Source organism: Osmerus eperlanus, chromosome 6 (assembly GCF_963692335.1).
Source record: "Osmerus eperlanus chromosome 6, fOsmEpe2.1, whole genome shotgun sequence".
Classification (NCBI taxonomy): Eukaryota; Metazoa; Chordata; class Actinopteri; order Osmeriformes; family Osmeridae; genus Osmerus; species Osmerus eperlanus.
Window position 1 is genome coordinate 5,986,700 of NC_085023.1, and position 23,870 is coordinate 6,010,569.

General features: G+C 46.2%; 1 protein-coding gene across 1 annotated transcript; it reads right to left on the minus strand.

The window, feature by feature from the left end:
* Positions 1–201: 201 nt before the first annotated feature.
* Positions 202–4,720, minus strand: gdf10a (growth differentiation factor 10a). Its single transcript, XM_062463197.1, has 3 exons — positions 4,164–4,720; positions 1,778–2,952; positions 202–1,590 (listed from the first exon to the last, which is right to left on the minus strand). Exons 1-3 carry the CDS (start codon positions 4,411–4,413, stop codon positions 1,399–1,401), a joined length of 1,617 nt encoding a protein of 538 aa, XP_062319181.1. The 5' UTR covers positions 4,414–4,720; the 3' UTR covers positions 202–1,398.
* Between the last annotated feature and the right edge of the window lie 19,150 nt (positions 4,721–23,870).

Consider the following 23,870-nt stretch of genomic DNA (forward strand, 5'->3'; position numbering starts at 1 on the left):
ATCTGCTAAATGAATAAATACTAATAAAAAACGATCTAATGTCATTTCTAGGGCTGTTTTCTCCAACACAGGTTAGGCATGTAGCTAGTCTCTGACTGAGGCAACATGGAAGATTTTAAGTATCTGGACAACCGTCTCATTCAGTATCAAAAACAAGGTAATAGAAACATGACAAGGTACTCCAGTGTTTGTATTGGATTAAATTACTTTTTATTCTAGGCTTTATAAACAACTACTTTTTCATAATTTAAACAATGACACATTTACAAAACATCAGCTTTTCTAAAACAGAATAATAGTATATAGTAAACAACAATTTTTATTTAAAATATATAAAAATATTTCTGGTTTCTTCATAGCAGACTTGAAGTACGGAGTGGGGGGGGATGGATTCCAGATGGCTGACTTTACAATCCACTCAACAGTCCTCTCCGTCGAAGAACAAAACTGTACAACAACTTTGATCACAAAAAAACACCAAATGATAATAACGATATGGTACAGGAGGACGTTGAAGGTCTTCACCTAACTGTAAGTGCATTCTATCAGTACAAAACATGTAAAAACATCTGTAACACTGAAATGTTTTGTATACCATCTATGACCCATGATAGAAGCTGCCTTTGAGACACAGAGAAGGACTTCCATCCCCTCTATAGCTGCTGTGGGGTCTAGGATTCAGCAGTTACAGGTCCATCCAGAAAACATGAACAAAGCAACATGAGCTTAGTTTGTTCATACAACTCATAAGTGCATTTTGGAGATATTGACGGAGATTAAAGAGGGCTGGTGACTGGACTGGTTACACAACCTGAACAGTGGAATCCTTTAGGAATCTATCTCTCAAAGTAAAACAAGTGTAGATGAAGCTCCAGTGAGAAGTGACCAGCCATTGTTTCATGGTAGGATTGAGAGAGTTCAGTTTGTACATATCTCAGTACACGACACGCAGAGGCCACAAAACACAATACCTCTTCCACTCTGTTTAATCACCTCAGACAACACTGAACACACACCTCAGGTAAATTGTGCGTACACACTCTCACGCACGCACGCACGCACACACACAAACACACACACACACACACAGATAGACACGCACACAAACACTTACAAATGCAGACGCGCACACACACATGAACATGAGATAAAACAGGAAGAATGAATGAACACATCAAGTCTTCCGTCTCTCAAAGTTCTATCTCTCTAAATTTTTTCTCATTCTCCTCTTTCCATCCAGCCCCTCTTTCCCTTTTCTGTCGATCTCTCCCATCCTGTTATCTCCTCATTTCCTCAATGTCTTCCCTCCCTCTCTGTCTTCTCTCCATCTCTCCGTGCCCTCAACTCCTGTCTTCTCCATATCTCTCCCTCTGGCCTCCTTCTGACTTCCCTGTCCTCCTATCTGCAGGAGCAGGTCTCTACAGACATGGCAGGGTAGACCTTAAGGACCGGGTTCCCATCCTCCTCCTGGTACAGCACGGCCAAGGAGCTCATTTTTTCTGGCACGCAGCAAGGCTCTGGCACGCCTGGCACGATGCCCACCGCTCGCACGATACTCTGGATGGTGGCATGGTTGGAAGGGCGCATCAACTGCAAGAAAGAGCGAAGGAGGCAGGGAGGGAGAGAAGGAAGTGGAGAAGGAGAGTAAGAATTAGGGGAAGGGCAGACAGGAGAGGGAAAAGAATGACAATAAACAGACCAATAATACATATTAATACAATGGAACCACCAAATAAAACGTGGATACCTTAGTCTAGCTGTTTAAGTATGCTTCTACCTTGGGCATTGGGAAGCCACAGGTGCCAGCGCAGTAGTAGGCATCGAAGGCCTTGGGTGCCAGGACCCACTCACTCCAGCCGATGTCTGAAAAGTCTACCCGGAGGCTTCTCCTGGTGCAGCCTTTCTGCTGGGGCAGGCCCCACTGCCTCCTCCTGGCCTGGCGCATCGTCCGCTCATCGAACCGCAGCTCTGGGGAACGACTCTGGCCCCTGGCCCCTCCATCTCTCCCCTCATGCTTTCCTCCATCCCTACTCCCTCCGTCCTTCCTCTCATCCCTCCTCTCTGCCTTCCGTCCATCGTTGGGCTTCTTCACTGTCCTCTGGTCAATGCGAAGGACCGCAAGTTTGCCCTCCTCTTCTCTTTGCACTTGATGTTCTCCTCTCCTCTCCACTCCTCCTTCCTTCCCTTCATCCTGTCCCACTTCCCCTCCTTCGTGGACTTTCCTCCTCTTCTCCTTCTTCTCAGGCTTGGCCTTGGGTTTGAGGGCCAGGTAAGTGTTATGCCACAGGCTCTCCTTGCTGTACCCCTCAAAAGTGTAGTCCACCTCGGGCAGCTCGTTGTTGTGGATGGGGTCAGAGGTCATCGGAGCCTGTCTCCTGACTCTGCCTGAGAGGGAGGCAGGGTGCGGGAGGGAGGGGGAAGAGATTGCGGGTGAGGCTTCCCCCCCTTCACTGAAAGGGTCATACCTCTGCAGGGTTGCAGCCACACTATTGGGCTCTACCAAGGCCTGGTCATCTGCATACACCAGCAGGTAGGGCAGGTTAGCCTCAGACAGCGCCTCATCTGGGTACCTCTGGTACTGCAGGCCGTAGTCCATCTCAAGAGACACCAGGAGCTGACCCTGCCATCTGGCCTCTTTGATGACCTGGGTCACATCCTTCATCTGCCAGACCCCTCTCCTGTGGGGGTGAAAGGTCACATTGCCTAAGAGCGACCCCTGTGACCCCAGGGTGACTTCTGAACCCGTGGTTAGGGAGCGAAGGAGGATGTGGACAGAGGGAACAGAGTTGAGGGGCAGGGCACGGCAGGATGGGGCTTTGAATCGCTTGCAGAACCAGGCTCTCTGTCTAGGGCGCCGGTCAAACAGGAAGTGAAAGCTGGCGGACTGGATGACCTCAGAGTCCAGGAGAGAAGTTAGGTTTAGATGGTACACCCCCCTCTGGTCAGAAAGCTCTACAGAAATGAAACAACCAATGAATCAGTTAATCAGTAATTCTATATATTTCTTACTGTTGGGAAGACCAGACATGAACAGAAGAGAAGAGAGAATAGAGCAGAAAGAAGAGAAGAGTAGAGAGAGGAGAGAAGACAGGGAAGATAAGAGAGATTATAGACAGAGTAAGGTATGAGCTACATATTTATGATGTAGAATTGACGTGAAATTCAACAGCAGGGTTATTGTTCATTGTATGAGAGTTCAGCGGAAGTATGGAATGACTCAAGAGATATACATTACCTTGGATTCAGCCAGCAGCATATGGAAACGCTTACTCCAGTTCCCGCTAAAGTTTCCCCTAAGCCCAATACGGCCAACACTGTCTCCTTCGGCACCGAGACACCATAATCAAATGTTTTAACAGATCCCTCAGTGTTGTGAAAACTCCCTTACATCTCTCCTTCGATTACACGTTGGCTTCTGGAGTAAAAATACACACGTGTTATCGCATACCATCTGAGAGCTGTATGCGAAGCGTAGACCCTCCGTTGTATTTATAAAAACATCATCGGACAATGAAACGCCACTCTGTGTTAAGCCTCCAGACTCCAGCCAGGGGGACCGTAAGCAGTCCTAGCTGGAGAGGACCCGGCACGATGCTGCGCTGCTGTCGCCGCGTAAAAAAAAAAGAAGAAAACACTCGGCAGCTGCGCTGCTCTGCAGAAGTCAGTTGCAAGCTGTGATGCTCGCGGGGAATCTTACACATTCTTACCCGTATTACGCGTCTGTCTGCGGTATGGCTTTCCGGCAGAGACACCGCGCCGCGGGGCCGCAGCCGCCAATGCGCGCCCAAAGCGTCCCGAGATCACTTAGCAAAGGCATTCTCAGACTGTTCCATAACAATCCTACCTATTTGGGGTGTCTGACCGCGCCATGCAGACCCCGCTGGGCATTGGCGGGTTTATCGAGCTTATGTTGCCTTGTAGAAGGCAACAGAAACAGTGTTACTAAAATAAAATACCAAACTCCTGCATCTGTTTTAACAACAAATTGTTGCATTCCTGCAACCAGAAGATTCATTGTTTCATGCTTCCGTTGCTGTAGTGCCATGCAATCCACATACGATTGTGAAGATCATTCTACATCATAGCCTACTATCTACGGAGGAGTGTCAGATCTCTGTCTCGTGCGCACAACGGGGAGCCGTCCATTAAGAGCTTTAACTCACCTTGAATCCCTTTAAAACTCCTGACTGTGTTGCCTTCCTGGGGGCGGCGGACATCGCGGTTGTATTTCTCGTACACTTTGAACATGTGTTGGGAAACGGCATCCGGCCTGGCACCGTCCAAGAAAGACTCGAATGGAGATTCCCGTGCGCTCCTCATGGCTCGGATCAGGTTTCTACCCGCGGCAGCTCCAAGGTAACCATTCAGCCCCAAAACGAGTGTGTACAACGAAAACATGGACAAGGTACCCATCTCATGGAATTAACAAAACACCTAGATCCAATGGATAAACTCTGCAACGAAAAATAGGTCAAAACCACCCGAGAAAAGGCTACGATGAAAATCCAGGTTCTGCGTGCGTAAAAACTTTCCACCTCGCTTCACACTTCTTTCTCACAGCGATACGCTCACTCATTCAGTGGCCGGCGGCGTAGGTGCGGAATGGGTTGGTTTAACCTCCAGTCCTGGCTGCTACTTTCTACACTTGTCTTTGCTGCCACCGTCAGAGGCTACAGGGAGAACACACTGGAGCCGCGAAAGGTGCTGACGTCTCTACTCCTGCCAGCCAACAAGCGCTCTCACTCCCACCAACATAACTCCTGCAGGTCAAATGCTCTCTCTCTCTCTATCACTCCCCTTTCTCTCTTTCCAGCCCTCTGTCTCTGTCCAACTACGATGATAATGACAATGATAAGGATAAAGGCTGACAGGATGCCAGTATTTTGCCATATTGTTTACATCTGGTTCTGTGATTCAATACATGAGCACCAGAAACACAAGTGTTTGCTGTCAAAGTAATTCCTGCCACGAGTTTCCATGCTTAAACATTGTTTCCAGTAACAGTTTTTGACATGGTCTCAGTCACACATAATTAGTGCAGAAACACCTACAATAACAAGCTGAGAAACCTCACACAGCCCACAAGACCTATAGTCATCACGATATTTCAGAATAAACAGAGACTGTCAGAGATGTACGGAGAGAAAGAGATATGATAGATAGATATATAGATAGATAGAAAGTACAAATGTGAGAGTATGCGTGTGTATGAATGTGTGTGTGTTTGTGTATGTGTTTGCTTGCATGTATGTGTGTGTGTACTATTGTGAGGAGTGATGTTTTTGTGTAAAGGACTATCAGATGTGTTTCTATTGAAAAAAATGATTTTATTCATGGTATTCAGAACATAAATTCCACTGGGTTTGGCCACTCAAACTCTTCACTGCCGGTGTTTCTCCCTGGTGTGTGTGTGTGAGTGTGTGTTGTCACTTGTGTTAGTGTGTGTCTCTGGTGTCTGTAGCTCCGTGCCAACAATGCTGGTTCTGTGAGAGTGGTGGCCTCCAACAGGGAGGCTGTAACTAGCTGGGCCCCTCGGGTCACACATACACACACACACACACACACACACACACATGCACACCCACGCAAACACACACACACACACATAACACACCCCCACACACAGGCTCTGCTGCTAAATAATTTTCTGGCCCCCAAGGGCCCTGCAGGATACTCCCTTTCACTCCATTCCACACCCAGACAGACGGGGCCAGTCTTAAATCTGCTGTAGAGCTCCTGAGATGTGTTCTACTGTGTATGAGTGTGTGTGTGTGTGTGTTTGTGTGTGTGTGTGTGTATTTGAGAGAGAGAGAGAAAGAGAGAGAGAGAGAGAGAGAGAGAGGGAGAGAGAGAGAGAGAGAGAGAGAGAGAGAGAGAGAGAGAGAGAGACAGTGTGTGTTGGTGAGTGATTAGTCTGTAGGCTTTTGGGCGGCTGGGAAAATATGTCATGACAGGAGGAATATAAGGGTTTTAGAAGAGAGAGTGTTAGAGAGAGTGAAAGAGAGAAAGAGTGAGTGAGAGTGAGTGAGTGAGAGTGAAAGAGAGAGTGAGAAAGATGGGGTAAAAAGAAAGAGAGGGAGAGAGACAAAGAATAGTTGCAGTGAGTTCTGATTGTAATATTTGTGGACTACTTCTATTGCACATAACCACATAAGTTACCATCCAAACATAGGCCATGATTCACATTAGTCGCCTTTTTTCTTAACTGGCAAGAGAAGAATACAGTCAGGGTAAAAACCTGAAAGGATTATTTTGTGAGATTTGTGTGTAGTGGAGTGCGTGTAGTGCGAAGTAGCAAGGTGTGGTGTAGTTTGGCATTGCATGGCTTGGTGTAGTGCCGTATGGCGTAGTGTGGCATACATTATTGTGATGTTTTGTGGTGTACAGTAGTGTAGAGTACTGTGGTGTGATGTGGTGTAGCCTTGTGTGGAGTGGTATGGTAGGGCAGAGAGATGGTGAAACAGCTAGAAGGATGACGGCTGTGCCCTCTGACTAACAGGCATATAATGAAACATTTACTGTTCCTCTGGGAGTAATGAATTTCCAAACCGAGGAAAAACAACTTGACGGTACTCTAATATCTGTGTCATTAACATGCCATTGTGAAACATTGCACAATGAAAACATCTCCTCCTCCTATTTTTTATGATCCTTCTCTTACTTTTCTTTGCAACCATCTTCCTCCTCCTCTTCCTCCACTGCCCTCTCCTATCTTTGTCCTCATTCTCCAACCTCTTTGCATGTTTCTTCTCTTCATCCAACCACTCATCTCCTCTTCATCATTTACAGAATATATGTGAATGTGACAAAGAAAGACACAAAGAGAGAGAAAGAGAGAGAGGTAGACTGAGAGATACAGAGAGAAAGAGGAAAGCAAGATATATGTCTTTATATATAAAGACAAGTTCCAGTTCACATTTCAAGTTGATTGCCATTTGTAAAAAGTATAGGTACAGGTACATTGGAATGATTTTGCTGCTCTTGGACCCTAGTGGATCTAAATCTCTAATAAATAATCTCAACCTGTAATAATAATTCCTAACCTGTATGAGCTACTACACTTATCAACAATTTAAAGTATATCATATAAAGTATATAATATAAATAAGAATATAAAAAGGGAATAATGAATAAATCGACCTAACAACTCAGAATAATTTTAGATAATAATAAGAACTAAAAATAACCTAAAAATCCAGGTTTAATCATGTCAGTGGAGTAAAGTGACTAGTGCTGGCAGTTGGGTGGGATGGCGTTCGATGGAGTGCAGAGGGTCCAGCTGGAGCAGGGATGGGAAAAATAGAAAGAAATAAGGGTTACCGGTCATCTGAAACCAGGGCATGTGGGTTACGGTAAATACTGTGAGGGAGTAGAGGGCACTAGAGAAGCTGTAGCACTAAATGACTTTGACCTCCGACCCCGACTAAGTAGGCCAGCATCAGATTAATGTTGGGCATAATCTACCGCGACACTCACTCCATCATTCTCTTCCTCCCTCTTACCCTCCCTCCCTCTTTCATTCACATCCTCTATCTCCTTTCCTCACTCCCTGCCTTACTCCTTTCCTGTATCTCTCCCACTCTCTCCCTCTGTTCCTCCCTCCATCCCTTGTGACATCACTAGGCCAGAGTCCTACTCACCCCTCTCTAAACTACCCTCCAGGCATTACTGTCTAATATGTGGAACTGAATCTCTTTAAGCTCACATGAAGCCAACACTGAGCTTGCAAGTTTTGAATGTCTGTTTTCACTGTTTCACTGTCTCCTGACAGCTGCTTACTAGAAGATATAGTGCACTGATTGTTACATATGCTGAGACAGACATACTGTGCATGAATAGAGACAGCAGTCATTGTGAATGCCAGTGTGAAACAGTGCAACTTAAAATCTTTCCTCATCCTCTATCTTTTATCTTCCTCACACCTCTCCAGCTATTCTCCTCCTCCTCTCTCTCTCTTCTCCTCCTTCTCCTCCTCCTCATTCTTTAACTTTTTTATGTGTTCCTTCTCTTCATCTCAAGCAAGGTGATCTCAAGCACAGTTTGAATCCCAAACAACTGTCCTATCAGCATAGCACAGTGTTGTAACACATTCCTCAAACACATTTCCCCCTGAAATTAAAAGATAATTTATTGTTGTGCATGAAGCAGTGCTAGTTGGAATGTTCTAGAATGAACAGGGCTGTTTCTATGTGGTATGTTCTAGCATGGACAGGTCTACTTCTGTGCAATATGTCTAAAATGGACAAATCTACTTCCAAGTGGTATGTTCTACGATTGTCAGGTCTACTCTTAGGTAAGAATGCTCAACATGGAGGTTCTCATGTCAGGGCTTTCCAAACCAAACAGCTGTTGTGTTCTGCTCTGTGTGGGCTAATAGTGAACTGGAAGTGTGTGTTTGTGTGTGTGTGAAAAGGTGTGTATGTGTGGGTAAATGTGAGCCTGCATGTGTACTCTATATGTAGTGGGTGGGGTGTTTGTTTGTGTGTGAGTGTTTGAGAGCATGTGTGTGGGTCTGTGTGTGTGGAATACTGGAACTGGGGGGTGGTTCTGGAAGTGCTCCTGGTTTCACACCTCCGTATGACATCAGAGTGAAGCAGGCTGGTGCCAGCAGTCTGCAGTGGGGGTCCAATGAGTGTGAGTGTGTGTGTATGTCTATGTGTGTGTGTGTATGTGTGTGTGTGTAAGAGAGAGAGTCCTGTTCAGGGATGTTGTTTGCTGTGCTGTTCGCTCTTTGCTTTTCTGTACGCAAGTAACCGTGCTGTGTACCTCAGCCATATTTCACGGTTGGACAAACACGGGGTCAGCTCATAATGTCCAGGGGTCAGGGGACAGGCTGCACTGTGGGATTGCAGGAGGAAAATCTTAAACGTCAGTTTTAAGACTCTGAGGATCACGGTCAGCTTCAGCCGGACCAGCAAGCCTCCTGCTGAAACTCAACCGCTAGTCACGGTTCAAACACCAGCAAGGCTGAGGCACGCTCATGTTTCTAAATCATCGCCGGCATTGTTTTACGATTATACTGTCAGGTTTCTCTCTCTACTTTTCTCCATCACTCTCTCTCTCTTTCTGGCCTGACATGTGCAGTTCATTAAGGCCTGCGGGCGTCTCTGACTCTGCTGTTGTTGTTTCAGCAGTTAAAGTGATACCAGCCACACCAGGGAACCAGGATGCAGTAAAACACAGATTCTGGAGGTTCCAGAGGACCAGACCAGGGTGGCCACAGGCACATCAACCCAGCCGGGAGACACTGTTCTGGGGCTTGGGGAGAGCAGACGTGCCCCTGTCTGGCTCCAGTCCTCACTGCCTGGAAATGTTTTTAAGCAAGTGTGGTCTGTGTACATGTGTGTGTGTAGGTGTGTGTAACTATAGAGACTTGTGAGTGCTGGGGGTTGCAGCTCCCTGACCCATTCACATGGCTTATAAAACATTCATAGAAGTGGAGGAATGCCAGGATCTATGTGTGTGTGTGTGTATGTGTGTGTGCATATGTAAGTGCCTATATGAATGTGTGTGTGTGTGTGAATGTGTGTGTGTGTAAACAAGAGAGAGTGTGTGTGTTCCTCTGTCTGTGATGTTGGGCCTCCTGCAGTGACCCCACGGAGCGCACCATTCTGTCTGCAAACAAAGGGCCGGCTGTCCCCCCCCCACATCAACCATGGACTGCTCCGACACCGCCAACCGCTCGCCGCCGAGCTAACCAAATATTTCCCTTCCTGCGCCAAATTTGTCTCAATAAATAGTTTTGCATTGGGGGTTTTCTTTCTCCTCTGGTTCTCTGCTTCTACACGCTCAATACTGCACCCCCAAACACACAGGTGGTCGCCGGGCAAGAGAGAGAGGGATGGAGAGAAATGAGAGAGAGAAAGAAAGAAAGGGAGGGAGAGAGAAAGAGAGGGAGGGAGATTAGGAGAGACTGAGAGAAAGAGGGCTCTTGTGCTAAAGTGTGGGAGAAAAGAGAGATTGACTTCAGTTTTGTAATGGCTCTTCATGTGCTGGACTAGCTGACGTCTGTGGAACATTCTTCCCTAACCACCAAACATACAAACATAAGACTACAGTGAGGTTACCATTCCCTGTTTAACTTCTGTGTGTCTATATTGTATTAGCTTCTGGCCTAAGCAAGAGCACTGCTTAAGGAGCAGTAAAGAGAGATAGAGTGCCTTCTGTTTCTTTCTGTGTCTCAAGATCTTTTGTACATGGGTGGTGTGGGTGGGGGATGCCTTGAAAGAGCTCTGCTTAAACCACTTCACAGTAGAGGTGTGTGTGTTTGTGTGTGTGTGTGTGTGTGTGTGTGAGAGAGAGAGAAACACTCTTTCAGGATTGATGTCTTTTCACAAGGCTGACATTCAGGCTTTGTTCTCTCTCCTTCATCTCTCAATGGCCACTTTATTCCGCTGGAGAAACGTCAATGTTTTCCTTTATACTCTGAACTGATGGTTGATTATTTTTGTGGTTTATGTTCAAGCGTGTGTGCGTGTGTGTGCGCCTGTGTTCATATGTGTGTGTGTATGTGTGTGCATATGCATGTACACACATATATGTACGTATATTAGTCTGGGCTTCTTCCCCAACAGTGTACATACCCCTGAGCTGACATTTTCCTCATCAAAGTCTGTAAAACGGAGTAGTCAGAATGTTCTGTTGTGGATGTGACCTGCGCCTGGAGTGTTTACACGGACGCCCATGATATCCATTACAGGCTGGGCTGTGTGCTGCCACTTCCTGAACACGTCCCATAGGCCCGTGACCTTCACCTCCAGAGCCTGCCCTTAAACCCCATTGGGCCAGGGCCAGGAAGAAGGAAATGACTCTGGTAGATTGATTGGCTAAATCCTTTAATTATTCGGATTTCACAAAGGAGGCCTGACTCAGTGACTGGGCCATGGAAGGAGAGCTTCTTTAGCCAAACAGAGAAGGGAATGTTCAACTGACCTCACCACAGTGTTTTCAAGATTAAGATGAAATTGGAGGTTAAATTTGAGGTCTGGGAATTCCTGTGGGTTTGATAATATTGACAGAGAGCAGAGATGAAACATGAGGGATTTGGGGTTTAATGTCTCACTGTCAGAGGAACAAGCGAACAGTTATTTGTCACTTCCTCCCTTCTCCACATTTAAAAAGTGTTTTTATAACTTATGTGTTATATGTGTTTGTGTCTGTGAGGGTGCATGCATGTGTGTGTTAATGAAAAGCTAAAATGAGTGTGTGAGAGAGAAAAAATAAAACAGTAACACACAGTGTGTATCAGTGTATGTGTGTGTGTGCACTAGAATGTGATATGCCCAAACATATTCAACATAATATCCTGTTGAGATTTCCATGAGCCTTGTTTCTGCAGAGATGACTTGAGCCCATGTGGCTCCAGGTTCCTAAAGCCCAGTCATCCCAGGGCTGAAGCTGTGGCTCTGTTGAGCTCTGTGTGGAAAGCAGATATGCAATATGTGTTAGAAGTATGTTGGCAGCGGATACTCATAACCTGATAGACATGTCTGGTTGACCTCTGCTCTAATTAGTTTCTGTCTCCATCATTTAGCTGGCCTGTGGCTGATATTTCCACTTAAGTCCTGAATACTGACTTTCTGTTCTGTCTGAAGAGGGGTATGTGTGTCCACGCGCATGTGTGTGTGCTCGCGTGTATGTGTGTGGGGCAGCTCCACTTCCACTGTGTCTGTCTCTGTGTTGTAATTGGACATGGCTGTTTGGTAGGTGATGTCATGTCGGCCAGGTTTCAGAGGAGGCTGGAAGAACAGCATCTGCTGATGAAGGACGTGCTCTCGAAGAGCCTTCCAAAAACCTGAATTAAAATCCCTCGGATACATTTCCTGTTCTCGCTCTTCCTTTGGTGTCATCTTTCCACCTCATTCGCTCCCTGCCTCTCCACCTGTGCAGTCTAACTACTTCCCTGTCATTCTGCTTGTGACCTTCCTGTCTAATTGGGTAAAACGGGGAACAGAGAAATAAGCGGGGGTGCTGTACTGTTCATTCTCCTCTCCCCCCAGGTCACTGCCAGGTCACTGTTAGGGTCACGCTCCCAGACAGCTCACCGTGTATCCCAGGAATGCAACCAGGAGAGTCCTTTTGTTGATCACTTCCTGGTCGGGGACCAAAATAAGCCTGTGGTTTCTGTGGTTCTTTCTTGGGAGCCTGGATGAAGGTGTCCAGGTTAATAAGAGCATCAGTCAGGAGATTGTGCCTGAATCAGGGACCCATGCTGGGGCTTGATTAACCAACCAGTCAGCCAGTCAGTCAGTCAGCCAACTCACCTCTCCCTCTCTCTGTCTCTCTGTCTGTCTGTCTCTCTCTCCTTCTATATACTATATATGTATTTATACTGTATATTCTCCTGTATATTATCCCTAATGCTCTTTCTCTCTATCTTTATATATAAATGTATACAGTAGGCTACATATTTGAGATTTTTCACTCAATCTTTTCCTCTTCCTCTCCTCCTTTCCTTTCACCTGGCAACAAACTGTAATTTATGGGCATCCCACAGAGAGCTTCACCCTGCCTTCCCGCTGCCTCCCCTGTGTCTCCCCCTCTGTCAACCAGGGAATCTGTATGTTTACTTTGGCCCAGGTTTCAAAAGGGCCTCCATCAAACACACACATAGGTAAGGAAATGTGTCAAATGTGTCTAGACACTTGCGGTCTCCATGTTAGTAATGTCTTATATCTGTGTGTCTATGTGTGTGTGCATTTTCACACGTATAAACAGTGGATTCCATCAGATATCTCCAGAGATAGCATTGTGTTTGGATAAAGGTTGTGGTTTGGAGGTAGAAGGAGAAAGAGTGTTTTGATAGCACGTTTGTGTTTCGTGTGCAGTGTGTGCTGTATGAGTGTGTGTGTGACGGGGATCTAAAAGATTTATAACTCCTAAGTTTGTAAGTACGTTCAGTAGTGAATTATTTCACCTGGGTCGTCTCAGTTCACAGAGACGACCTCTAACTGTGCGCCAAATCCTTGAGGTTGAAAATATTCCTTAATGTGTTTTACAACAAAATGCCACACATTCTGACAAGCATTCTCCACTATGCTCATGGACAATGGCAAACGTTCATGATACAATATTTGTATATTTTACGGTCAATAGCGGCTGCTAGGTGCAACGTGATGGATGATGGTTAGTTTTTGTGTGTTCACCTGAGATATAAATACTATTTATGCCCAGTATCACAAATGTCAGACACAGACAGTTAACCTCCAGTCTGTCTGTAATCTGATCAGCCCACTCACGTTCCAGTCTCTCTCCAGTCCACAAGGCATGCATCTCAAATGAATGAACTTCCTCTCACACAGTGGGGGCAAGATAGGCCCTGCGTCAGATGACATATTTTGTGTGTGTGTTTAAAGTATGTGTGTATGGTTAAGGTTTGAATTTAACGGTATGTACATGTGTGTTTTGAGGTATGTCTGGACAGTCTGTATGTGTGTGTATGTATATGTGTTTGTACGTATGTACAAGTATATATTTGTGTGTGTGTCTGCTACCAACTGCATACCAATGAAACAGAACCCTGATTTGCTCCCTGGGCCACCAGTGTGCTGTGTGAATGTGAGTGGTCTACTCCCTCTACCTGGTGCCCTTGTTGAGTCTCTCCCCAGGAAGTACTAGAACTTGGGCTTCAAATGTTCTACAGACCCCCAGATCCTCCACATTTAAACAGAAACCCCAGGAACATCCTTGGGACAGTAAAACCTTTGATTGTTCCTGGTAGAACCTGCTAATACTTCTGGGAGCCAAAGGGTCAAAGACTCTCCCCTTTTCCATCTTCTCTCCTCTACGCTCCCTGCCCCCCTCTCCTCCGCTTCTCCTCCCTTCCCCTCCACCTCTCCTCTTCTCCTCCCTGGACACAGGGCATCCATCAATGGCCAACCCCCAGGACTGGACCAGGCCCTGGCCCAGGCCTCAGGCCCACCTTCAGCCTGAGTCCCTACTCTCGTCTCGTCTCAACTTCCAGCCCCCTAAGTCCAAGCTCCTGTCCCTGAATCTCAGACTCAACCCCCCAGTCCCCAGGTCCCCCAACCTCCCAGTCCCCCAGCCCTCCTGCCTCCCAGCCCCACTACCGCCAGTCCCCCAGCCTCACAGCTCCCCAGCCCCCCACCCTCCCAGCTCCCCAGCCCCAAGTGATGGACGCCAGAGTCATCTCTCCTTTGCCAGGGGATGACCCTCACTCCTGAGGGGGCTAATGCTGAATGTAAGGCTGCCACACATCAAAGGTGCTCCTGGAAGGCTGCTCTCCTCTCTATCCTCTGGGAGAGAGAGAGAGTCTGTCTGGGAGTGGAGAGCCAGCATCCCTGGGTCTTGATCAGGATCTGGAGATAAGCCAACTTCATTAGCCTCATCCCAGACAATGGCCTCTCTGCAGATATCACCTTCCTCCCCCCTCTTCCTCCTCAAGGCAGCTAAATTATCTCATCCCTCTCAAGGCCAGAAGTCTGGAGCCAAAACACCCTGGAGACCCAGAGCCCTGAGGTGAGCTGCTAACCCTGCTCCTCCCCTTAGCCTGGCCTACTCCATGGATTGTGTCCACAATCCATGTATTTTGTCTCTGCAGAAATGGCTTTACGTCATCCATCTCTTCCTTCTCTACCCTTGTGGCAAAGTGATAGAATCACAGATCTTCAGAAATCAGAAAATTAGAACTTTACACTCCTATTCACACAACTGTGGAATCCTGGTAGTAACAGAAGGCAGTTCAGATAGCTTTTCAATGAAGTTGGGTTGGCCCAATAAAAACTTCTGCAGTTAGGTGGATGTGTTGTCCAGAGCAAGGACTGGTCAACAGGGTTTCACAAACATGGCAACAGGACATTAACCATGTTTACATGCACATTAAAGTATGTTAGTGTGTGTGTTTCAGCTTGCATGCGTGTGGGGGAAACTTCAGATAGGGAGATCAAGTGAATGCAAACACGAGTTGTTTATATTTGCAACACTAAGTAAAATATGGCGTGTCTTTATGTATCCTGAAAGCATACTTCTACCCCTGGCTACTCATGCTGGGCTGCAGTCCTAGCAAGGCCAAGATAAACGCTATGCTTGGCCTGGCCTACCTCTCTCAGCCTCTTTCTGCACAGACTGCTTCCAGCCTGTAGCCGAGACAAGGCTTTAGAGAACAAGACAGACTGAGACTTTAGTTTACAGAGAAACGAAAAAGCTCTGCTGTAGCAGGACTGAGGAGCCTGGTGTCCATGCATACTTCAGTATGACTGGTGTATTTAAGCCCTAGAGGGATTTGCCACAAACGCATCGAGTTCCAGGATGAGCTGAAGCTTCTGGCTCTGGTTTTGGTTCTCCCTTACCTCCTCTGAGGACAAATGCCAACCGGACAGCTGATCAGACACAGAAATCAAGACTTCAGGGTTGTGTGACCAAGGCCGATTTAAGTCCAAGATTGATGAAGACAAGAAGAAAAAGGGGTCAGGTGACTCAGGGTCAGGGTCAGGGTGTGTAGAGGCAGGGGGATCAGGGGGGGGGGGGGTGGTGGGTAGGGACAAGGACATGGGCAGGAAAACAGGGGTGATGACAGGGACAGATGTGACATCGGCTCAGGAGTGGAGCATTTAGAAAGCCCTTGATGTGATGAGGGGAGGGAGGGGGGTTGGGTGGGTGGGTGAGTGAGTGTGTGTGTGTGATGGCTGATTGTGTTTCTGTACTGCCTCCACAGTGCCAATACAAACCTGGACAACCAAAGACAAACACTGGAGACGCCAGTAACTCACTTGCTCCTTGGTCTGAAGAAAGCGGCTTGCTGGTCGACAGTTACGGATGAGCTCGTTAATATGCATGTGCAGACGGGGCCAAGGCCACAGAAGTGCCTTGAATGAAACCTGGAACACCAGGTTAAGGTCAAAACCATTAATAACTTCTCCTCAGTACAAATACTGCTATCATAACCGTTAACAGATCGCCTGAAACCGTTGGTGTACATTCAGCCAACTGTAGCTCAGTAAATGTGACCATTTAAAATACTTTTTTTTAATGTCTTTTTCACTTCAAAGAATCACTTAGTCGCAGTCCAGTCCGTGGGCCAAAGTGGATCCATTTAGAATGTAAACAGGAAACAGAATAATCCATCATGAATGTCCATGTGTGAACTTGTGTTTGGAGCTGCCCTTGACCTCTAACCTCCAGTCACCACTCTGGATGCAGGCAGAGAGCCTGCCAAAACAATCCTGCAACACCGGAAGTCTTCTCTCACTGCTTTAATATTTCACAGTTCCTATATTTCCCTTTTAAGGAGACATTTTCTATGAATACTTCCTGGATTTATTATTGTAATATATCTGGATATCGTCAAAGGGTTTCTTCGCAAATCCTAAAATGAAACTTGGGACCCAGTGGCATTGTGGGATAGCGGTGGAGTCTGTGGTCTGACTGCAGCTGGTCTGGGGGTGGAATTCAAAGGAATATTCATGATTTAGAAGTGAATCATTTAAGAAAACTGAAACCCTAAACCAGGATTGTGTATCCTTTTATAAAACGCTTGCGCAGGGCTCTGGCGCAAAACCCACAACCAATTTCATTATTCAACGTGTTTGAAATTCATATCATTCCTTTTGTCATCCACCCAAATCCACCTCATTAAGTCAGTGGCGTTTTTCATACCACTGAAATCGTTTCAGTGGAGCTCTAAAGTGGTTTGTTGCAATTTCTAGCTCTGCCCACAACAATATAAGACTTCTATTGTGGGCCCTTGGGCTGGGCAGAGCTGGAAATAGCAGCCTAAATGTCTGGTTAAATTGAGGAGATGGAGGGATGGGGAGGTTACTGGTGTGTGTGTGTGTGTGTGTGTGTGTGTGCGTGTGTGTGTGTGCGTGTCAAATCAAATCAAACTTTATGCACATTATGAAATGTATAATATACAGGATGAATCCATTGGAATGAAAGGCTTGCTTTGCAGCTCCTATAACGGTGTGATAAATGTAAAAAGTACGAGTGTAAGCATAAGCAGAGTTGGAGGCTAACTTCCTATGGAAGCTACTGACACTGTGTTGGGAACAACATGTCCACGTTGACTTGATCTGCGGAGCAGAGCATAATTTTGTGTCAAGAGGAGTAAACAGGAGTGGACAAGGAAATAAGATCATAGAGTAGAGGTTAACTCCAGTGCAGATATCAACACGTCCAAGAGATCCAAGAGAGGAGAGAAAGAGAAAATAAAAAGGATTTTCTCTTGGTTATGCTAGTATGTGTAAAATGAATGTATGTATTAAGAATGGTTTTATTCTGATAGGATTCTCTGTTCAAGGTCTGTGAGACATCCTGTGAGCTGCTGGGTGTGGGTGTCTGGAGATGAGTTATCAATGAGTCATGGGGGGTAAAGAGTCAACTGATGAATAGAAAATGTTTGATCAGTTATTTGTGAAACAGGTGCCTGAGTGAATTCTGGCTGTGATAGGAAGGGAATCCTGAGGTTTTATGGGTTCATGGTGTGATCTTAGCTGCTAAGGGGAAATATTGTGAAATGTGAGAAACTATAGAGACTGATTCGTTCAGAAACCATAGGTGTGACCTTTGTCCTGTAAGCCAGGATGAAGCCATACTATTGATTAGGTTGATCATGGGATGGACTTTGTGACAGACATACTGATTGGATCAACAGATATAAGGACTCTCCTCAATAAAAAGATTAGGACTAATATCATTCTATTCCAGGGCACATCGACTAGCGTTTTGCCCTTTGATAGACGGATCACAAAGATCTTTGTTATTTACCATTGGTGTCAATAAATAATTGTTATAATCCGGCATCCTGACTTTTTTTCCAGTTATTGCAAATATTCCACAACAGGGAAGAAAGAGAAGGAGGAGAGAATGAGAAGAGAACAAATATATGTTGAAAAGAGGAAGAGGAGGAAGAAAATGGTTGAGGATGAGCAGATGAGAGGAGAAAGTGTGGACTGACGGAGAAGAAGGACAAGAAGTAGATACATTGAAGACAAAGAAGGGAAAGAAGAAGGTGAAGAAGGAGAACCAGGGGGGAGAAAAGAAATCTGAAGAGGGAGGAGGAGAAGAAGAGGAAGGAGACAGTATGAATGGGTATAAGAATTTGAGGATGAAAGGAGTAGTGGAGGGGAAGAGGAGTGGAACTGGAGTGGAGAAAGAGAAAAGAGAGTATGAAGGTAAACAAGTCCAGTGTTTGTGGACTCCTGAGTCATTAAGAGACCTGGCGCTCAACCAAGCCCTGACAAGCTTAGAAGAAACAATCATTTTCACCCAGGACTCCTTTCTCTATCAGCCTGATCCACCATCTACTCACCCCCTACCCACCCTCTACCCACCCCCTACCCCACCCTCTACCCACCCTCCAATCCCTCTCTACCCACCCTCTAATCCACCCTCTACCCACCCTCTATCAAGGGCGTTGCTAGACATAAAGCTCTACTGGGGCACAGGCCCCTCATTACGCTTATCACTTTTTTTTCCAAGCAAGAAATGTGCAGCACAGTGCACTATACAAACTTCCCTTGCTTAACCCACCATAAGTACTGATCAGGGACGTAAGTTTGATATCAGCTTTGGCAGGTACATCAATTTTCTTAGCAATAATTTGAGCGCTAATACTGTTTTTTGAGCTTTATGTAATATTCGGGTAATCTGGGACATTGGGTAATGTGGGACACCTAAACTACAGAACGTTTTCTTCCCTGCTATGACATTGTTTAGTCCACATAACTTTGACTCTAGGTTTTGCATGGATGTTATGTGACTGAAATCACAAAACGTGATTGGTGTGGTGTCACAGAAAGGGTCAGGGCACTAGTTAAACAGAAAGCTCAGATGAGAAAATGCATGCCAAAAATGTCCCAGATTACCCGAATTCACCCTATAATACATTGGTATTATAATAAAAAAAAAAATTCTGTGCAGTCTCACATCAATTTGTACGTTTGTTACATGTCTTTTTTGTTTACTATGCAATTCAGTGGGAGAGTGAGCCTCGTCAAAACTCCTTAGCAATGGTTAGCTAGCAAGCTAGATCTGACTAAAGCACCAGCTACAGTTTACACTTACAGTTAGGTATTTAACATTAGCCATCACAAACTATTATTATTTATAGGCCTACAACATATTTAATTTCCTATTGTTCAAGAAATTCCATCTTAATTGCTACTAATCAAAATTCCTGCTGTCTTTGATTAACCTGTGTGCTGCTGCAGTGGCTAATATAAAGCACAAAAGAGTGTGCGGACAAGGAATTCTGATGGCACGCATCAATTTGTGTTTTCAGTTCAACTGCGTTGATTGGGATACTGTCTTTCTTTTTTCCGATATTATCAATCTAAATGAGTGCACTGACTAATAAAGTAAATTGTTAAAACTCAAACTTTAGATTTTACTGGGGCACAACAGATTTATACAGGGGCACGTGCCCCAGTGAAAAGGGTCTTGCCACCCTCCAATCTCCTTCTACCCACCCTCTATACAACCATCCCACATTCCTGTCGGGGCCGATCATTGCAGCAATGAGCTGTAAAGCTGGATTCCTCCTGACTGGCTGTGTGCCACAGATCAAGGGATGGAGGAGGGAGAAGTGAGAGAATCGCGTATCCTTTCTTTTAGGAGGTCTGTGTCATCCCCATGACAGGGGACAGATGTGTCTGTCCCACTGTTGCTGGGGCCTGTCATTTGGTTCTACCCAGTATTTGCATCAAAGAGCTCCATTGGCCTCTCTGAACAAGTCTCTTCAACTCTGTCTTTATTTATCTATCTTTATTTACGCACTTGTTCCGGGAGTACAACGGTACTTAGGAATGGTTCGCTTGACCCGATGTTAGTTTCCTCAAGGATCACAATGACTCTTGCTTAGAGACTTGTTGCTCTTGTGGTTAGTGGTAACTGACTTAAATTTTTGTACTCGCTGTGATATATTGTTTTATTATTGTTGCTTGCTTTTTTTTCCACAGGTACACTTGCACTTATAGCAGCTCATGTTGTTTAATTGTAACTTGTTTAACTACATGCTCTTATGGTTCTTCCCTTTGGCACTTATTTTGGTTGTTCACAATGTGTGCTTCATGTTTTGGCTACTCGCAATGTTTTGTGGCTATCTCGTTGTTATGATCAGTGACCTATGCACTTTGTAAAGCTCTCTCTTGGAAGTCGCTTTGGATAAAAGCGTCTACTAAATGAATAAATGTAAATGTAAATGTATCTACCTTTCTCATCCCGCCATCTCTCTCCCTCTCCTCCTGCTCCCTCCCTCTCTCCTTTTCCTTCTCCTGCTCCCTCTCTCCCTCTCCTTCTCCTGCTCCCTCCCTCTCTCCCTCTCCCTCCCAGCTTTCTCCGACTCTCCCATCTTAATCAGTCAGCTCTAGTGGTGAGAGTCTTTGTTGATGGCCAGTACAACGGAGCCTTAGCGTCAGAGTTCCCATGGGAATAGTTGATGTGCCCACTTGTCCAGAAAGGTGATGTTGCTCGGCTCTGCCCTTTATTCTCCCTCCAACACATAGCGCCTCTTACACGACCCACAGTTAATGTGGAGTCCCAGGGCCCAGGCCAAGAGCCTCCTTCTCCATCCTTCCTCCTCAGTGGAGAGACTGCTGTGTGGAAGGGCTTAATCAGCCAGGCCAGCCTGCTGGGGACAGATAAAACACCCAGAGTGCTGGGTCCTCATAGTCCAGCGTGATTTATCCTTCGCCCATTGGTGCATGCACGCCCACGCACACACATACACACTTACACATGTGCACACACACAAGCTAACACATGCATAGACCCTCGCGCTCGCACACACACTCACGCATGCATACACACACTCACTCAGTCGGCAGTCATTATTCTCAGAACACACAAACTTCAATCTTCTCGCTCTTTTTCTCTCTCTGTTATTTACACACACACGCACACAGAGACACATACACACACTTTCACCCGTGTGAGCAGCTGGCAGTGTGAAGGAGGCTTCTGGAAGAAGAGGTCTTTGTGGACGTGGGAGGGCGTGCTGGGCGGGCTGTAAACACACACACAGAGCTGGAGGAGAGAGGAGGCCTGGGGGACACACAGGGCAGGACAGAAAAGGGAGGAGAGGAGAGAGGAGAAGACAGGAGGAGAGGAGAAGTGAGGAGAGGGGAGAATAGCGGAGGAGAGGAGAAGTAAGAAAAGGGGATGATAGGAGAGGAGAAGTGAGAAGAGGGGATGAGACTAGAATTGAAAAGAGAGGAGGAGAAGTGAGGAGAGGGGATGAGAGTAGAGCAGAGGTGAAAATAGAGGAGAGGAGAAAAAGTGAGGAGAAGGAAGAAGAGGGTAGGAGATGAGAAATTAGGAGAACAGGGAGAACAGGAGCACATAACACCCATTCTACACTCACTATACTGGCTCCCTGTCTCATTCCATATTGACTACAAAGTCCTACTACTCACCCATAAATGCATAAATGGACATTCACCTCCCTACCTGCAAGAACTCATTACTCCCCAAACATCCAACCGCTCCTTCGGATCCACAAACAGCTCGCTCCTCCGGGTCCCCAACACCAAGCTCCGCACCATGGGCGACCGGGCCTTTTGCACGGCAGCGCCAGGCCTGTGGAACAGCCTCCCTGACCACCTAAGAGCAACACAGACACTGGACTAAAACTGGACTAAAAACCTTTCTATTTAGAAAGGCGTTTATTACTTTGTAAATGTATTTTATTACATTGTTTTTAACTATGTTCTTATTATGTACTGTGGCACTCTGAGATTCAGCTGAATGTAGAGTGTGTTATAAATTAAATGAATTATTATTATTATTATTAGGAGAGAAAGGAGGCAGGTAAAAGAGGAGAGATGGGATAGAGAGGGTAAAGAGAGGGAAAACAGAGAAGAAAGAGAGAGAGAGAAGAGGAAGGAGAGTGAAAGATAGAAGGTAGCAGAGAAGAGACCAGACTTGTGGTAAATATTTTGTTTAGTTTCACCACTTCATACTACCATACCAGGACTGGTTAGTAGAGCTAGCTAGGGAACTGCTTTGGTCTGGTAGCTGAAGAGCTGCTCTCAGTTATAGTGTGTGTGTATGTGTGTGTGTGTGTGTGTGTGAATGTGTGTGTGCGTGTGTATGTGTATGTGTGTGTGTGTGTGTGTGTGTGTGTGTGTGTGTGTGTGTGTGTGTATGCGTGTGTGTGTGGTCGGGTTTGAGGTTTGACAGACTTACATAACGTGTGGGAGCTCCTCTGTATTCCAAAGCCAAATAAACGATCTGGCTGTGTTCGACTGTAGAACTGTTTTAAGAAAAGAGCTTCATACGTTATTCAAAGATAAAAGACTAACATGTCAAAGCAGAAAGCATAATAAACTCCCTGTAGGACGACCATCTGTGTGTGTGGGTGTGTGTCTGTGTGAGTTTGTGTGTTTGAGGTGTGTCTGGGCATGCATGTGTATGGTCTGTGGTGAGTGTGTGTGTGTGTGTATTCGTGATGTGTCTGTGGGCTTCCTAGGCAGTTAGACAGCAGAAGATTGATGTGTTGGTCGTCGTAGGTGGGATGTGTGTCTCACAGTAACAGTAAGGGTGTAATGGTGTGGAGGTCTCCACTGGGAACTAATGGTAGTCAGATGTGGAAGTGAACAGCATCCAACAGGTGTGAGCATCTCAGTCCCAGCACTAGCCACAGCTCCTTCATTGCCTGTAGCCCTCTAGGCCCCCAGCCCCAGCCTTGACCCCAGCCACGGTCATATCTCCAGTCATAGCCCCCAGTCTCCAGGCCCCATGCTAGCCCAAAGCACCAAGCCCCAAGCCTTTTACCCAACCCCCAGCCCCTGCCTCTCACCCATGTCCCTCATCAATGCCTCTAAACGCTTCACTCACGATTGTCGGCCTGTGACATCGACCACCACAATCGTCAACTGAACCATGATATCACTTCCACCCATGACATCATCCCACTGTGTCAGGTGACTGACATCAGGCAGGTTGCATGCTGGGAGCCTGACATCATGGAAACAGCGATACCTGTTGGGTACACAGTGATGACATGTTCAGCCGTAACGTCAACACGCTTCAATTCAGCCTGTTCGCTTCAATTGTGTGCAGCCATCAATTTAAAAGGGGCCAAACCTGACAGGCATTCTCTTACAGTGGAATCACAAAGAACCAACCAAGAGTGTGATGTGTGAGGAGACTGGTGCTCCGACACATGCATTACGTTTTATTGATTTTGTCTGTGTTTACTTTCAAATGATTGACTCTGATTCACCAGCTCTCTTCTCTGACCCTTTCTACCTCTCTCCTCTATCCCTCTCAACCTAACTCCTCAATCCCTCTCTAGCTCTCTCCTAAATCCCTCTCTACCTCTCACCCTCTTTCTTCTCAAACTCTCTGCCTCCCTCCTCTGTCTCTCTTTCTCTCGTTAAACGTGCGTTCTCATTTAGAATTTCCAACCCGTGTTCTCTCTGGGGCCTTCACCTGGTAAACAGCGCAGGGATGTGGATGGGTGGAAACTTTGCCTCATGGCGTCAGGAGTCCGGGTCTGCTAGCTAGCTAGCTAGCGCAGCCGTGGCGCTGCTGCCACGCACATTAAACATAATGACTCCTTATTAAGCACATCAGCTGGAAACAGAACATAAACTGTCATTTATGTGACAGTGAGCTGGTGTTATGGGATGTCTGGAAGGAGAGGAGGTTGGGGATGGGGTTGAGAGAACGAGAGAAGAGAATGCAGGAAGAGGTACAAAGGTAGAAAGAAGAGAAAGAGACAGACAGAGGGGAAGAACATAACTGAGAAAGACATATGGAAGGAAAAACACAGGGTAGAGATGAGATGAGAAGGACTGGGACAGAGAGGGAGAGAGAGGGAGACAGAGAGACAGAGAGAGGGGGGAAGAGAGATGAGACGCTGCACAACCAGACAGAGAGCAGAAGTAGCAGGTAAAGCCCAGACCCAA